This window comes from Hemitrygon akajei, chromosome 16, assembly GCF_048418815.1.
Source record: "Hemitrygon akajei chromosome 16, sHemAka1.3, whole genome shotgun sequence".
NCBI lineage: Eukaryota > Metazoa > Chordata > Chondrichthyes > Myliobatiformes > Dasyatidae > Hemitrygon > Hemitrygon akajei.
In genome coordinates, this window is record NC_133139.1 from 63,633,870 (window position 1) to 63,652,204 (window position 18,335).

General features: G+C 39.9%; 1 protein-coding gene across 7 annotated transcripts in view; it reads left to right on the top strand.

The window, feature by feature from the left end:
- dock6 (dedicator of cytokinesis 6) overlaps nucleotides 1-18,335 on the top strand; it is a 209,529-nt gene that overhangs the window by 89,838 nt on the left and 101,356 nt on the right. For all 7 annotated transcript variants that reach the window (XR_012101800.1, XM_073069028.1, XM_073069029.1 and 4 more), the window contains exons 16-21: nucleotides 1,587-1,657; nucleotides 5,230-5,368; nucleotides 9,032-9,133; nucleotides 11,287-11,373; nucleotides 15,589-15,820; nucleotides 16,958-17,122. Coding sequence is in view for 6 of the 7 variants with exons in the window: in XM_073069028.1 (XP_072925129.1) it covers nucleotides 1,587-1,657; nucleotides 5,230-5,368; nucleotides 9,032-9,133; nucleotides 11,287-11,373; nucleotides 15,589-15,820; nucleotides 16,958-17,122 (796 nt within the window). In the remaining variant the exon portion in view is untranslated. The remainder of the gene's footprint in view (nucleotides 1-1,586; nucleotides 1,658-5,229; nucleotides 5,369-9,031; nucleotides 9,134-11,286; nucleotides 11,374-15,588; nucleotides 15,821-16,957; nucleotides 17,123-18,335) is intronic.

Sequence of the window (18,335 nt, forward strand, 5' to 3'; positions counted from 1 at the left end):
AACAGAATAAGTATTTTGCAGAAGCCTGTGGAAGACACTAGCAGTATGGCAAAGGCTTGAGAATGTCCAGGGGCAGAGTGAAGCTGCCATTACTAGGGAGAAAGTTCTTGGGCAACTAAAAGGTCTAAAGGTAGATAACTTACCTGGACCAGATCATACACACCCTAAGGTTCTGAAAGAGGTGGTTGAAGTGTTTGTGAAGGCATTAATAATGATAGAAACATAGAAAACCTACAGCACAATACATGCTCTTTGGCCCATAACGCTGTGCCGAACATGTCCTTACCTTAGAAATTACCTAGGGTTACCCACAGCCCTCTACTTTTCTGAGCTCCATGTACCTGTCCAGGAGTCTCTTAAAAGACCCTATCGTATCCGCCTTCACCACCGTTGCCAGCAACCTTTTCCACGCACTCACTACTCTCTGCGTAGAAAAAAAAAATTACCCCTGATATCTCCTTCGTACCTACTTCTAAGCACCTTAAAAGCCTTCTTGTGCTAGCCATTTCGGCCCTGGGAAAAAGCCTCTGACTCCACATGATCAATGACTCTCATCATCTTATACATCATCTTGAATTGATAGTTCAAGAATCAATTTATTCTGTCATGGGTCCAGAGGAATGGAAAATTGCAAAAGAATGGAAAACGTCACTCTTCAAGAAGGGAGAGAGGCAGAAGAAAGGAAATTAAAGGCTAGTTAGTCTGACCTCAGTGGTTTGGAAGATGTTGGAGTTGATTGTTTAGGATTTGGTTTCGGGGTACTTGGAGGCACATGATAAAACAGGCTGCAGTCAGCATACTTATGGGAAAATCTTGCCTGACAAGTATGTTGGAATTCTTTGAAGGAATAACAAGCAAGATACACAAAAGAGAATTGGTGGTAGTTATGTACTTGGATTTTCAGACGGCCTTTTACGTGGCACTACACACGAGACTGCTTCACAAGTTAAGAACCCATGGTATTACAAGAAAGTTACCAGCATGGATAAAGTATTGGCTGATTGGCAGGATGCAAAGAGTGGCAATAAAGGGAGCCTTTTCTAATTGGTTGCCGATGACTAACGGTGTTCCACAGGGGTCTGCGTTGCAAACCGTCTCTTTTATGTTACATGTCCATGACTTGTTAAAGAATTGATGGCTTTGTGGCCAAGTCTGCAGGAGATACGAAGAGAGATGGAGGAGCAGGTATTTTGAGGAAGTAGAGAGGCTACAGAGGAACTTGGACAGATTAGGACACCAGACAAAGAATTGACAGATGGAATCCAGTGTTGGGAAATGTATGAGCTTCAAGTTCAAGGTCTTGTTTCTCATCCTTCCTTTTCTTCATTGTTTAATGTTGGCTTTGAGTATCCTGTCCTAACTTCTTCATTCCACTTAAGGCAGCTTTATTTTTAAAAGCTTTCATGCATTTACCTGAATCCGTTTGTGCAGCTTTCCAGTTTTATGTCCGCTTAATTTTATGTTTCTTTCAGTTGCAAGGCCATAATTGATTACTTGAATTTTAAATGTTATTTTTCAGTCAGCTGGTGTGCTTCTGCTGCCCGCTGCTACCTAATAATTTGTTTCTGTCTTTTGTACAAATGCAGGTTATTTTTGGGAAGTCCAGCTGTGCTGAATTTTCAAGAGAAGCATATTCTGCTGTGGTGTATCACAACAAGTAAGTGCCAAAACTTAAGTCTTACCAGGCTTTTAGGGGCTGTGCAGATGTTTTTTGCATCCGCTTGTTATTATGAGTCCTGGGGAGAATACACAAACCCCTTACATAGAGTAGTGTAATTGAACCCGGGTCACTAACACGATAATAGCATTACTGTGTCGCCCCAATCGATGTGGTTAGTTTGCAAGATTAGTTCATGATACTTGGAGGTAATAGATTATAATTGATAAACATGAGATTCCACAGATGCTGGAAATCTTGAAAAGCACACACATGTTGAGTACTGGATGAACTCAACATGTCTGACTTATCTTTGGAGGGAAATGTACAGTCAATGTTTTTGATTGAGATCTTTCATCAGGATCTGATGAGAGGTCTCAGCCTGAAATGTTGATTGCTCATTTCCCTCCATTGATGCTGCCTGACCTGCATTGTAATGGATAGTGGGCTGGCTAGCTCACAGGAAGTAGTGAATAGGGATGAGAGTATAATTTTCAGGTTGGGCACTAGTTCAGAGTGTCACAAGGATCAGTTGTGGGTCTAGAGCTATTTACAACATGTATTCATGGTTGGCATTTGCAGATGTTACAAAGATGGGTGGTAGGGCAAAATAATTGAAGATGATTGTTACAGTAGAGAAAAACTACAGAAAGCTCTAGCTCAAGTGAGTATCGTGTCCCTGTTCATGAAGCACAGAAAGCTAGCTGCAGGTAAACAGGAATGCTCATGCAATTCTGGCCTTTATTTTAAGATGGTGAACTATAAAAGCAGGTAAATCTTGCTACAACTATACAGGACATCAGTGCAATCAGGTCAAAAAAGCTACAAAAAGATTTGGTCCCCTTATTAAAAGAAAGATATTATTTCAAGATAGTTCAGAAAAGGATTATTCGGATAACCCCCCCCCCCCCCCCCGTTCATGTAATGCTATTACAGTGCCAGCTGTAAGTTTGGCGTTAGATTCCTACCGCCTGTGAGGGGTTTGTAGGTCTCCCCCTGACTGCATGGGCTTCCTACTGGTTTACAGTTTGCTGCCACATCCCAAAGACATGCAGTTAGGATTAGTTCAGTTGTGGGCATGCAATGTTGGCACCAGAAGTGTGGCAGCTATTGGGATTTAGAAGAACAAGAGGCAATTTTATTTCAACATTGAAGTTTCTTAGAGTATAGACTAAACGCTCAGACAATACTTCTCCTTGTTAGAGAATTGAGAACGAGAGGGCATAATCTCAGGATAAGACTGAGATGAGAAAGAATTTCATCTCCAAGGATTGTGAGTCTTTTAAAGTTGTTGCCACAGAATCCCTGAATGTATTCATAGCTGAGATAGATTTGTAATCAGTAGGGTAGTCAAGGATTCTGGCCATTTCCAGGAAAATGAATATGGAAATTGGATATTGGATTAGCCATGATGTATTGAGTTTGCTGACTATGAAGCTCTAAACTGAAAGAAAGACTTTAAGCCCTATTGGACATACTAAATAGTACTCTCACTAAAGGGAGATTATACTGTAACTACCCAAACTTCAAAGACTAGTTTACTTCCCTGTTTATTCTCCACAGCGAGTTTAGCTACCAATACCCACTATTTGAGTTTTGTTTCCCTCTCCCTTCTAAGTGAAGATACTTCCAGCTAACAAACCAATTTAAAATACAGTTCATTTATTTACAGTGATACATTTTAAATCTGCACAGCACTCTTAAAACATGTATAAAACTCAAGAATTTCTATCTTAAAATATCCCAATTTCAAATGATTTGTAAAAAACCATTTTCAAAGCACAAAACATTTCTCAAATATAAAGGATTAAGTATTTCCAAAATGCAGGTACAAATCCTATAAGCTAAAAAGACATAGATGCAGACAAACACCAAAGCTCAAGGAATGGATTCTAGTTCTTCCTTGTTTCTTGATGCTCTTTAGCCCATTCCCAATAGATAGATAGATAGATAGATACTTTATTCATCCCCATGGGGAAATTCAACATTTTTCCAATGTCCCATACACTTGTTGTAGCAAAACTAATTACATACAATACTTAACTCAGTAAAAATATGATATGCATCTAAATCACTCTCTCAAAAAGCATTAATAATAGCTTTTAAAAAGTTCTTAAGTAGTTTACTTAAATACATTAAATACAATCAACCCCGGCACTTTAACATAATTTACTCCTGGCGGTTGAATTGTAAAGCCTAATGGCATTGGGGAGTATTGACCTCTTCATAAGCATAAGCATAAGCTAAACTGCTCCCTACATTTGTACCCCCTTTCTCCCACTTGAGTGACTTCACAAGCGTGTGATATTTCCTCATATATCCTTTTAACACAAAAGGCTTTAAAGCATTTTTGGTGACATAGATTTTGGCTAGCTATCATTAATGGTGCAGAGCTAACTTCTGAGTGCATATAACTTCCAACTATAAACACTTCAATTATTGCTTTGCTAAATAATGTTATCCATCTGGTTCTGCAAGCTCCCTTGAACAAGCAACTTTGAAACAACCCAAATTAAACAATTCATTGTCTTATACTCTACTCTTGAGCAATAATAAAGCAGGTGTCGTGTTTTTTTACAGACAGCGTGCCTTCAAAATACTGAGGTAATTTGCAAAGGGTGCTTTTTTTAACTTCAAGCTGCTTTCCATTTACATCTTAAGAACTAAGGACTGGTTTCCATTTACAGCCAGAAGTTAAACAGAGCAATATAGTTAAAGGTTTATTTGCAACTGTTTGTGACCTTTCAAATGTCAGCGGCCATATAGAAAGTTAGCTTAGCAAACATGAGGTAGAGGCAAATATCTAGCTCAATGATCTTATTGAATCTTGCATCAAGTTCAAGGGGCAATATGCCTACTCTTGTTTCTATTCTTTATGGTTTTATCTCTCTAGCTTAACAGGCAGTGAGTTAACTATGTGAGTGCAGTGTTGCTCTGATCACAGAGATGATTGCATTCACCCATTGTTTAATAAAAGATTATGTGCCTCCTTCATAAGAAGTAGCTGGTATGAAAAGGCATTTTTCAAACTAAGAGGGTGAAAGTGAGTGATGAAACCATAATTAGTCTTTCAAAGTTCAAAGTAATTTTATTATCAAAATATGTATATGTCACTGTATACTACCCGGAGATTCATTTTCATGCAGACATTCACAGTAGAACAAAGAAATCAATAGAATCAATGAAAACTACACACAAACACTAATAAATTGTGTAAACACAAAAATAAACAAGCAGTAATAATAAATAATACCAAGAACATGAGTTGTAGAGTCCCTGAAAGTGAATCCATAGATTGTGTTTAATGATCAATTCCGTGCTGCGTTGAGTGAAGTTATCCATACCGGTTCAGAAGCCAGATTGTTGAATGATAATAAATGTTTCTGAACCTGGTGGTGTGGGACCCAAGGCTCCTGTACCTTCTTCCTGATAGTAGCGCCTAGAAGAGAGCATGGCTTATATGGTAGGGGTCTTTGATGATGGATGCTGCTTTCTTGTGGTAGTGCTCTTTGTAGATGTGCTCATTTACCAGAGTATCTGATAAAAACTGACATATTATGTGATTATTACAGATCTCCTGAGTTTTATGAGGAAATTAAAATGAAAATTCCAGCCAATTTGACAGACAATCATCACCTGCTCTTCACCTTCTACCACATCAGCTGCCAGCAGAAACCCAGTTATTCACTGGAGACTCCTGTGGGCTACACAGTAAGTGACTGGGAAACATTAAATTGGTCAATGAAATGTAAGGCAGGACTCCAAAGGGAGCTTTTCAATCTGATATAATGCTTAAGGCCCTAGTTAGGTTTCTAATGTTGACTAAATATTGGGTGGTGTTTAGTATTTTAATTGGTAGATTGGAATTGTTTACTTTTTGGAAATATCTCCAAAGTAAACTTCCTTTTGGACACATTTCAAAAACACTGAATATTGATACATTCCACTAACCAAATAGTCTTGGACCTGCTGGGGGGATTTTATGTCATTTATCAAGCTTTTACTTGGTGTTAAATGATAACACTGTAGAGATGGGTCCATCAATTATTTGTAATGATAATGCATGTCAAAAAGTAGTGGTCTCAACAAAGTATGCAATATCATTATCAATGCTGGTTTTTACAAGGAAAAAAGTACGATCCATTGCACCCCCCCCCCCCACCATGAGTGAGAAGAGAGCATGAGAAGCAGTTCCTGATGAAAGGTTTCAGCCTGAAACATTGAATGTTTATTCCTCAACACAGATACTTCCTGACCTGCTGTGTTTCTCTGGCATTTTCTGTGTATTCCTTAAGATTTCCAGCATCTGCAGAATCTCTTGTGTTTATGAGAAGCAGATTCTCAAGGATTGGATAGGGAGTGTGTGAATCTGAGCCCTGGCAAATGGATAAGGAGTATCATTGGATAGGGTGTATGGAAACCAGGCCCTCAATTGTTGTTTGTCATCTATATCAATGAGCTGGATGATAATGTGGTTAACTGGATCAGTAAATTCGTGGATGACACCAAGATTGGGGATGTAATGGACGGCGAGAAAAACTATCAAAGCTTGCAGCAGGATCTGAATGAGCTGAAAAATGAGAGATGGAATTTAATGCAGATAAGTGTGAGTTGTTGCACTTTGAGAAGATCAACCAGCTTAGGACTTACATGGTGAGCAGTAGAACAAAGGCATCTGGGAATACAGGTCCGTAATTAATTGAAAGTAGTGTCACGTGTAAATAAGGTTATAAAAAATGCTTTTGACACAGTGGCCTTCCTAGATCAAAGTACTGAGTACAAGGGTTGGGATGTTATGTTGAAGTTGTATAAAATGTTGATGAGCCCTAATATGGAAGATATGCAGTTTTGGACTACCTACAGGAAAGATGTAAATAAGATTGAACGAGTACAGAAAAAGTTTACAAGAATGTGGCTGGGACTGGAAGACCTTCGTGTGTTGTAAAGAAAGATTGAATAGACATACTTCCTAAATCATGGAATATTGAAGGGAGATTTAATAGAGGTATACAAAATTATGAGGTGCATAGATAAGGTAAATGCAAGCAGGCTTTTTCTACTGAGGTTGGGGAGACAACAATTTGAGATCATGGGTTAAAGGCAAAAGATGAAATGGTTAAGGGGAATGTGAGGGGAAACTTCACTCAGGGTGGTGATAAAGTGGAATGAGCTGCCACTGCAACTGGAGGATGTGATTTTGACAGACAGACATACTTTATTGATCCCGAGGGAAATTGGGTTTTGTTACAGTCGCACCAACCAAGAATAGCGTAGAAATATAGCAAAATAAAACCATAAATAATTAAATAATGATAAGTAAATTATGCCAAGTGGAAATTAGTCCAGGACCAGCCTATTGGCTCAGGGTGTCTGACACTCCGAGGGAGGAGTTGTAAAGTTTGATGGCCGCAGACAAGAATGACTTCCTATGACGCTCAGTGTTGCATCTCGGTGGAATGAATGTACTCCTGTGCCTAACCAGTACATAATGGAGTGGATGGGAGACATTGTCCAAGATGGCACGCAACTTGGACAGCATCCTCTTTTCAGACACCACCATCAGAGAATCCATTTCCACCCCCACAACATCACTGGCCTTACAAATGAATTTGTTGATTCTGTTTTGATTTCACTGTTCATGAGAAGTTTGGATAAGTTCATAGATGGGAGGGGTATGGGGGACTACGGTCCTAGTACAGGTCAGTGTACTCCCATCGTTTAAATGGTTTGCCCAGAATAGATGGGACAAGGGGCCTGTTTCTGTATTATAGTTTTCTATGACTATGATTGGATGGGGAATCTGGGAACTGGGTCCCCAATGAACAGACTTGGAGTGTAGGACCAGGTCCATGGGGAGTGGACTGGGAGTGTGGAGAACCAGGAACCCAGGAAATGGACTGAAAGAGTGCAGATGAGACCCCAGTGATTGGATGGAGAATGTGGAAATTGAATTCCTGGCAAATGGGTTGGAAGTGTGGGAACAGGGTCCATGGGGAATGGACTGGAATTGTTGAAATCACAGATTATGAATAGTTGCTTTCAAGAAGCATCAAATTGGACAGATGCATGCATTTGCTTCATTGCTCCCTTTCACCAGATCGGGATTTCCGATATTGAGCAAATGTGATATTGGATAACGGATTACTGGAGTTTTGCTGTACTTAAATTTAATAAACAGTTGCCATCACAATGGCCTGATACTTTAGCGCTTCTGTTTAAAATAGAACTTCCTCACAACTTTGCCCTGCATGCATCAGTGGATGGATTGAAAGATGCACATCAAGTACAGATAGATCCTGATAAACTAAGCAAGAGGGTGAACTTGTTTCAGGTTGCAATTTAACTATAATGAATAATTACAAGAGATGGCAGTTGACTAGCCAAGCTGTTTGTCATCAATTATTCTGAACTGTACTCTTGTACCTGTTATTGTCACTCAGAAGGGAAGTCAAGTAGATGAGCAATATGTTCTGATTCAAGAACTTATTCCCTGCTGTGTGTTCACAGTTCCATGTTAAAAAAGGTTTTGTTTGGGTATTTGGAGAAAAGTACCTGTTTTTCAGCAGCTGTTAGCTTGGAATCTTCATTACTTGCTACGTAAATCACTGTGAGAATAAACATGTTCCCATTTGTGGCAATGAGATGACCAACTACGTTAGATCTAGGAATTTACTTGTGTTGGATGCTGATGCTCAGTGATGCAAATGGTCTTCACAAGTCAAAAATGAGGCATAAAGCTTGTTGCTTTTGATTATTTTCTTAAATTTTGCAAAAACAAAGATGGATAGGGGAGAAACATGGCCAGAGACAAACAAAAGATCAGCAGACTAAAGAAGTGGTATAGTCTTCTCATGCCAGACTAGAGGTAACAGAAATTCCGTTGGTCACAGTTAACCAATGAGATACCTAGGTTCAAGTAGCATGACATCTGCCAGTGAAACCAAGGAGTCTTCAGAAGAATACAGAGGCATCTGTAACAACTCACTGAGCAATTATGTGCATATAACAATTACAAGCATAAAAAAGTCCAACTGCAAGAAAAGTAACTAATTTTACACCTCAATCCAAAACCTGACTTCAGGAAAGCATGTATTAACTCTACACTGTTATTGTAAATGGGGAACTGATTTATTTGTCAGTTCTCATTGAAGCAAGGGCTAATTTTTCCTAACATCTGTGAGGGAAGAAATACATTTAAATTATTGTGTTATTGTGGATTTCAGACAATTTCGTTTAGCCCTGCTATTTGTCCCAATGTTGCTCATAATTTGTTTGCAATGGTGCTGCAAGAAAACTTGAACTGAAGAGCAGATGCCCCGTGCTGTTGTTATTGGTATGCTCTCTAATTTCAAACTCTGTAACTCGCTTATTTAGTGGATCCCTCTGATGCAACATGGCCGCCTTCGAACAGGACCTTTCAGCCTTCCAGTGTCAGTGGACAGGCCACCTCCCAGTTACTCAGTCCTTACTCCTGATGTAAGTATGGTTAAATGCTTCAATACTTCATCTCTCTGGGTAGTTTAACTGCTTTCTCCTCATACTGCACTTCGTATCAAAATATTAACTTTTTGCACTGACTCTTACTTTTCTTCTCAAACTCTCCCAATCTCAGTCTACCATTCCTCCTATACATCTGTGTCTTTAAATGTAAGCTTGATGTTATCTAATCACTATTGTCTGGTTTAGCTGGTCACCCCTTGTTACCTTCAGCAGTCCACAGCCTTGTAGATCTTGGTTGGCAATTGGCTGTTTGTCCACAATAAAAATTAGCATGAAACCATATTAGGGAATTTTAATGAAACCACAATTTTGGTTAACATGTTTTGAACCTACAGCTTTAAAATGAAATTAAGTTCATAGTATTGGGATGGAAAAAATAAAATTGAATTTTCAATTCTTAGACCATAAAACATAGTAGCAGAATTAGGCCATTCAGCCCATCGAACCTGCTCCACCATTCCATCATGGCTGACTTATTATCCCTCTCAACCCCTTTTCCCCATAACCTTTAACGCCCTTACTAATCAAGAACCTTTCAACCCCTGCTTTAAATGACTTGGTTTCTACAGCGGTCTGTGGCAATTAACTCTTGAGTAAGGAATGAAATAAGCATCCTTAAAGCTGCAAACACGAGGAAATCTGCAGATACTGGAAATTCAAACAACAACACACACAAAATGCTGGTGGAACACAGCAGGCCAGGCAGCATCTATAGGAGAAGTACTGTTGACGTTTCGGGCCGAGACCCTTCGTCCTGACGAAGGGTCTCGGCCCAAAACGTTGACAGTACTTCTCCTATAGATGCTGCCTGGCCTGCTGTGTTCCACTAGCATTTTGTGTGTGTTGTTGATCCTTAAAGCTGTTTTACTTTGTAGTTAGGAACTTGTCCAACAGTGTGTAAAATAAAATGATTAAACTGCAAATGGTTAACAGGTGACCATTCTAAAACTTATATCTCTGTTTCCAAATCTGCTGTTTTACAGCACTGCTATACTCTGTAACTGTGCATATTTTTCTGAAAGACTGCTTTCATGTTATTAGTCTTATAGATGCTGTTTATGAAACACAAATATTTTTGCGAATGATTGTTAAACTTGATCAATTGTTTTGTCATTCTTAAATTTTTACTTCTTCTACCAGGTGACTTTATGTTGCACTGTATTAGAAGACTTGCTGTAGGCTTAGCGATAACTTCGCCAGCTGACATTGGCATTTTGTTCTTTTTCAATGGGAGGAAGACAAACAGTTGTGATAGAGAGGAAGTGCATTTCATTCTTTAAATGCACACAGATTTGTTTTAAAGGAAGTTGCTTGTTGAGATAGCTCCTTCCTAGCGAACATTGTCCTCCTGAGAGTTTGATTTACAGAGAATTGTGAAATATGTACACTCAGTGGCCACTTTATTAGGTACACCTGTGCATTTGCTCCTTAATGCAAATACCCAATCAGCCAATAATATGGCATCAACTCAGATGTGGTCAGCATGCAGATGTGGTCAAGAGAAGAGGTTCAGTTGTTGTTCAGACCAAGCATCAGGATGGGGAAGAAATGTGATCTAAGTGACTCTAACAATGGAATGATTGTTTGTGCCAGACGGGGTGGTTTGAGTATCTTGGAAACTGCTGATCTCCTGGGATATTAATGCGCAACAGTCTGCAGTTTTTACAGAGAATGGTGCGAAAAACAAAAAAGATTCAGTGAGCGGCAGTTCTGTGGGCAAACGTGGGTTAATGAGAGAAGTCAGAAGAGAATGGCTGGGTTGGTTCAAGGTGACAGTAACTGATAACCACATGTTGCAGCAGTGGTGTGCAGAAGATCATCTTCGAATGCACGACACGTCGATCCTTGAAGTGATGGGTTGCAGCAACAGAAGACCACAGCATACATTTAGTGGACACTTTGAGGTATAAGAGGTACCTAATAAAGTTACCACTCAGTGTTAGTAATTATTACTGGAATGTGGTTGGTAATAGCAATTAGTATGTCCCAAATTGTCAAGGCTATTAGTGATAAGCCATAGTCTTGTATCATGATAGCTCCTTTGCTGAAGGTTTTCTTACAATGGTACATATATGTTTGTGTGTGTTTATTTATATATAAAGTTTTACTCTTAATCCATGTTTGCAAAGGTCCAACTGCCAGGAATGAAGTGGGTCGACAACCACAAAGGAGTGTTTAATGTGGAAATATTGGCCGTGTCATCAGTCCATTCCCAGGTACATGCATCTTGCTTAGCTGAACCTGCACTCGGAGAGTTCTCAAACCACTCTGTCAAAACTTGGCTCCCATTCAGAAGAAACATTTTACTCAGAAATTTTCAGCTAAAAAAAACTGACTTGACAATTTGCAAATGCAAGCAATTGTAAATTTTAGGAGAATGGTAGGATAGCTTCTCAAGCGCCGATCCTCTCTTTACAACATTTTTATTGAAGACTTTTAAGGCAGTCCAGTCATAAAGGACTTTAAACGAAGATTACAATCTTTGTACTATAGGAGTGTATAATTCATGCAGACCACTCAGAGTCAGTACAGCTTTATAGCTTCCGTCACCCCTGAACTTCCAGCTGAATCTTGTAACAGAGCAAACTCAGAATAATCTCCTCTCCAAATATTTGGGTTGAGTGTGCAAACATCCCAGAAATCTAAACGCTGGACTGAATGGAGAGATGCAATCTGCTTCTTGGGATAATTTCGGCTCCTTTTTTTTTGAGGTTCATTTTAAAATGTGGTAAATGTTTCCAAGAACAAAATACAGATTCCTCAGTGCCAACAAATTACTTGGGCATTTATGTAGATTTTAGTTGTCTCATCCATACATACATATTCCAACAAGACTCACTCAATAACAATGTGAAAAATAACAGGGGTTAACTGAAGTACCAATATAGAGAAGTAGTATTAGCCAAACTGGCAGTGCTAAAGGCTGAGAAGACCCTGGAAATGATAGATGTGGCTACAGAAATGGCGACTGTATTAGTTATAATATTCTAAAATTTGTTTAATTTTGGAGAGGTACCAGCAGATTGCCAAACTGCCAATGTGGTGGCAACATCCATCATCATGAACCTGGATGGCCTACTAAACAGGCCATGTTCTCTTATCACTGCTGCCTTTGGGAAGGAGGTACAGGAACCTTGGGTCCACACCACCAGGTTCAGTAACAGTTATTATCCTACAGCCATCAGGCTTCTGAACCAGAGTAGATAACTTCACTCATCTCAGCTGTGAACTGATCGCTGAACACAACCTATGGACTCACTTTCAAGGACTCTACAACTCATGTTCTCAGTGTTGTTTGGTTGTTTATTTATTTATTTATCTATCTATTTTGTTGTATTTGCACAGATTGCCTTCTTTTGCACATTGGAGGTTTGTAGTTTTTCACTGATTCCTTTGCATCCACTGTGAATGCCTGCCAGAAAATAAATCTCAAGATAGTATATAGTGAAATATTTGGACTTTGACAATAAATTTACTTTGAACTTCATTCCAAAAGGTAGGGATTCAAAATGTAGGTAACTAGTTCTACCAGGGATAATTACCAAAAACATTAGTAATTCGTTACAGTCTGTAATGTATTGCTGAAATAGATCTTCATTCCCTGCCCCCCAAACACCTGGCTCCACCTATCATCTTCAAGCTTGTCATTCTTTCCTTCCTTCCTCCCACCACCTTATTCTGACATCTTCCCCCTTCCTTTCCAGTCCTGATGAAGGGCCTTATCCTAAAAGAATGACTATTTACTGATTTCCGTAAATGCTGGTGACATGCTTTGTTCCTCCAGCATTTTGTGTGTGTTGCTGTGGATTTCCCGCATCTGCAGGATCTCTTGTGTTTGTTTATTGGTGAAATGATAGTTAAAACTGTTTCGGTATATCTTCTTGAAAGGAAATTGAATAAGCACCTGGAAAACCTTGTTAGAGGAATGAATAAGGTTAGTGAGATGCTGTTACAGCTTGGTATGTTCCAGAGTTTGAAGTTCAATTCCGGCACCATTCTATAAGAAATCTCTGTATGTCCTCCCTGTGGAATGCCTTGGTTCTCCCTGGGTGCTCCAGTTTCCTCCCACAGTCTAAAGACATACCAGGTAGGTTAATTGGTCTTTGAAAATAGTCCTGTGATTAGATGGGGTTGCTGGGCGTGGTTCAAAGGGCTTAGTCCATGCTGTATATCTAAGTAAATAAAATATATAAACCTAATGAGTTGCTCCTGAGCTGCATCATTCTTATAAATAAGGGAAATGTACAAGAATCTAGAATTATTCTGAATTTATACTCAACAGCATTCCTTTGTGTAAATGAATGTGAATTGGAACTCTGGCGTTCTCTCTAATGCTGTTTGCAAAGGGCTCAGCCTTCCTATCTTTTATAGGTTTCTTTTTACACTCATGAGTATCAATTATCTATCTCTAGTTGGCCTTGAAGTCATCTAGTACTCCCGATGAAGCCTCCTCTACATCGGTGAAACCCAATGTAGTTTGGAGACTGATTTATCGAACGTCTTAGCTCTGTTCACCACAAAAGGCAGCCTTTCTTGGTGGCCACCCTTTTTAATTCTCCTTTCTATTCCCATTCCAACACATTAGTTTTTTGATTGAGTTTTTTGAAGAGGTAACAAAAGAAATTGATTAGGGTAGGGCAGTGGATGTGGTCTACATGGACTTCAGCAAAGCATTTGACAAGGTCCCTCATGAGAGACTCATCCAGAAAGTCATGAGGCATGGGATAAGTGGAACCTTGGCTGTTTGGATAAAAAATTGGCTTAAAGGAAGAAAGCAGAGGGTAGTTGTGGAAGGAAAGTATTCTGCCTGGAGGTCGATGACTAGTGGAATGCCGCAGAGATCTGTCCTGGGACCCCTGCTATTTGTGATTTTTATAAATGACCTGGATGTAGAGGCGGAAGGATGGGTGAGTAAGTTTGCAGATGACACGAAGATTGGAGGAGTTATGGATGGAGCTATAGGTGGTCGAAGGTTACAAGAGGATATAGACAGGCTGCAGAGTTGGGCAAAAAAATGGCAGATGGAGTTCAATCCGGACAAATGTGAGGTGATGCACTTTGGAAGGACAAGCCAGAAGACTGAGTACAGGATTAATGGTCAGTTAAGAGTGTGGATGAACAAAGGGACTTTGGGGTTCAAATCCCTACATCCCTCAAGGTCGCTGCACAGGTTGATAGGGCAGTTAAGAAGGCCAATGGGATGCTAGGCTTCATTAACAGGGAGATTGAGTTCAAGAGTAGAGAGGTCATGTTGCAACTCTACAAATCTCTGGTGAGACCGCACTTAGAGTATTGTGTTCAATTCTGGTCACCTCATTATAGGAAAGATGTGGAAGCTATGAAGAGGGTGCAGAGGTGATTTACCAGGATGTTGCCTGGATTGGAGAACAAGTCATATGAAGCAAGGTTAACAGAGCTGGGACTTTTCTCTTTGGAGCGTAGAAGAATGAGAAGGGACTTGATAGAGGTCTACAAGATTATGAAAGGCATAGATAGTGTGAATAGTCAGTACCTGTTTCCCAGGGCACCAATAACAAACACCAGAGGGCTTATGTACAAAATGAAGGGAGGGAAGTTTAGGGGAGATATCAGGGGTAAGTTTTTTACACAGAGGGTTGTGAGTTCCTGGAATGACTTGCCAGGGATGGTGGTGGAGGCTAAAACTTGTTTTTTTAAGGATTATATGGGTCAGCACAACATGGAGGGCTGAAGGTCCTGTACTGTGCTGTGGTGTTCTATGGTTCTATTAGCCGATGGTCTCCTCTACTGCCGAGATGACACCATTCTCATGTTGGAGGCGAAACATGTCATATTCTGTCTGGCTAGCTTCCAACCTGATGGCATGAACATCAATTTCTCTAACTTCTGGTAATTTCTTCCCCCTCCCCTTTCTCTTGTTTTCCATTCCCCATTCTGCCTGTCCTCTTGCCCCTTTTTCTCACCTGTATATCACCTACCTCTGGTGGCACTCCTCCTCCTCTTTCTCTCACAATCCATTCCTTTCTTATCAGCTTCCTCCCTCTTTAGCCCTTTACCTCCTACACCTCTCACCTCCCAACTTCTCACTTCATCCCCTCTTCCCCACCTACCCACCTTCCCCCGCACCTGGTCTCACCTAGCACTTGATAGCTTGCACTACTTTCCGCTTCCCCCACCACTACATTCTGGCTTCTTCCCCCTTCTTTTCCCAGCACAATGAAGGGTCTCCGCCTGAAATGTCGACTGTTTATTCCTCTTCATTGATGCTGCCTGACTGCTGAGTTCCTCCAGCATTTTGTGTGTGTTGCTTTGAATCAAAAGGTCTTTATGATTGAAAGAAAATTGCTGTGAATTTGGAATAAAAGGACAAACTGACTTGGTGCGAATGAGTAGTCATTTGGAGATATGTTCACATTTCTTGATTAATCGCTAGTTCTGCTTTTAATCCTTAGGACCAATTTCTGGATAAGTTTTTCACTCTAGTGCACGTACTAGAAGAATATTCATTCCCTTTTCGACTGAAGGACGTGATCATCACAGAAAACAATGTGGAGGCAGAACTGAAAGCCAGTATAAATAACCTGCGGTCAGCAAAGATGGAGCCACTTCTTCGATTTGTCCACCATGTCCTCAACAAACTCATCCTCCTAATTGTGCGACCTCCAGTTATCAGTGGGCAAATAGGTATGAACAGGCTTTCTCTCCAAATTCACTGAGGCTATGGATTACCTAAAGCAGATAATACAAAGGACTGCAGATGCTGGAGCCCTGATGTACAGTTACGACCCAAAATGTTGGTAGTCTTTTCCCACAACAGATGTTGCTCGACCCCTAATTTCTTCCAGTAGATTGTTCATTGCTACTATTTAAAGCAAACCATTGCTGCTCTCTATTTATTCTTCGACAAAAAATATCTCTTAAGTATTTTGCCATTTAAGTACTGATGCAAAATGACTTTTAGGAATGCAATAGCAATTGGTAGCAGATGAGAATTGATTGTTGAAATAGTCTATCTCATTTGCATTTCTGGAAAATAGTTATAAATGGAGGAGATGATCAGAGGTCATATTTTTTCAACTAAGGAATTTTCTTTGTGGAAATTCTCAAGGGAATGGCTATTGTTCTTTCAACACTTGCTGGCTGTTACCATTGGGCAGGAGATACAAAAGCCTAAAGTCCCTCACCACTAGGTTCAGAATCCTAGCTTCTTTCCTGCAACCATCAGGCTCTTGAACTGTGCTGCAGAACCCTAAATCTACCTGAATGATGGAACTTTTGATACCACTACTTGCAGTACCATGTTCTTTTTTTATGATTGTTTTTTGTGTACTCCAGTCTTTAACATAGTCTGTCACTTGAGGGATATCAGTGCACCATCTTGAGTATTTTTAAAGCAAGCATGTTAATAAGTTGTCTGTAAAAGTCAGGGCAGGGGAATCTTAAATTGGCGTATTAATACTTTGCCCTGTTGTTACAAAATACTGGATCTAGTGGTAGTGAAGGGTGAAATGTTTAAGGGGGACCTGAGAGGGAACTTTTTCACTCGGTGGTGAGAGTGTGGAATAAGCTGCCAGCGGAAATGGTGGATGTGGGTTCAGTCTCAATATTTAAGAGATTTGGATAGATGCGTAACTAGAAGGGGGTATAGAGGCCCAGTTGCAGGTAGATGGGACAAGGCAGAATAATAGTTCACCATGGCCTAGATGGGCCAGAGGTGCTTTTTCTGTGCTGTAGTGTTCCATAATTCTATGACTCTGAAAGCTTAATCTAATTCACAAGAAACCAGAATAAGGATAAAATCTCTGAATTTTTGTATTTCAGTCAATCTGGGTCGAGCTGCTTTTGAAGCAATGGCTCAGCTTGTCAGTCAGATCCACAAAAACCTGGAAGGAAATCTGGACCAACATGGACACAACAACCTGCTGGCATCCTATATATACTATATGTTTCACCTTCCAGACGCTGACCACGGTCCTCAGGTCCCTGGTATGTATAAATTTGAATGCTGTATTTAGCCCAGGTGAAACTTAATGTAAAGCTCTTTGAATAACCTATTATTAAATATGGGCTAGGAATTTATAATAGAAATTTAACAATCAGTAAGGCTGCTTGACTTTGAGATGAGGACTCAACTATATATTCCAATTAAATTTGAATTTTAGTGGGGATCTAAGGGATAAGTTTTTTTTTACATAGAAAGTCATTGATATCGAAAATACACTACCTGGTAAGGTGGTGGTATCACATACAATTACAGTGTTGAAGAGGAATTTGGACAAACCTTGTCTCAGCAAGGCATACACTCAGTGGCCACTTTATTATGTACCTCCTAAGTGTAGTATGTTTGTTGTCTTTTGCTGCTAAAGTTCAACGTGGTGTACATTCAGAGAGGTTCTTCTGTACACCACTTGTACCATGTGATTATCTGAGTTACTATTGCCTTCCTGTCAGCTTGAAACAATCTGGGCATTCTGCTCTGACCTTTCTCATTAATAATGCAGTTTTACCCACAGAATTGCCGCTCACTGGATATAAACCCTTAACTAGAGACTGTTGTATATGAAAATCCCAGGAACTCAGCTGTTTCTGAGATACTCAAAACCACCCTGTAATGTTCTCGCTCGGGTGTAACGGAACCCGAATTAAACGTCGAGGTAAACCGTAGTCAATGAAAACAAGGTCGCAGTAAGATTAACCATTTACTGTTCACTCTTCACATTAACGTATGGTGAAAACTGTTGATAAAACAATACAAGATTGGTATAGTGTTTGTTTCCTTCTAAATATCACATTTACATCGTGAATACTTGCAAAGGTAAAACTACAATAACTACATTACATTAAAGTGCAGCATACGGTCAGAATCTACCTGCTCCATTGACTGCTTTAAATACACTTCAACACAAACTATCCCGACTCTTTAACTAATGAAAACATAAACCTTATCGACCGTCGTTACTTTTAACAGAATCAGCGTTAACATTTTAATTCAACATATCGATTATCTCATGACTTACAGCGTTGCTTTCACTGTGTCTCTGGTGCGTAGAGAACAACCTTACTCGCGCTGAACTGCCACATGTGAGCACCCCCCACCCTTGCATTTATCCCAAACCGGTATTTTCCCACAAGACTCGGCGAAACTGGATGTGACGTCATCACAGCCGCGATATATTACAGACAAATGAATTTACTTAAA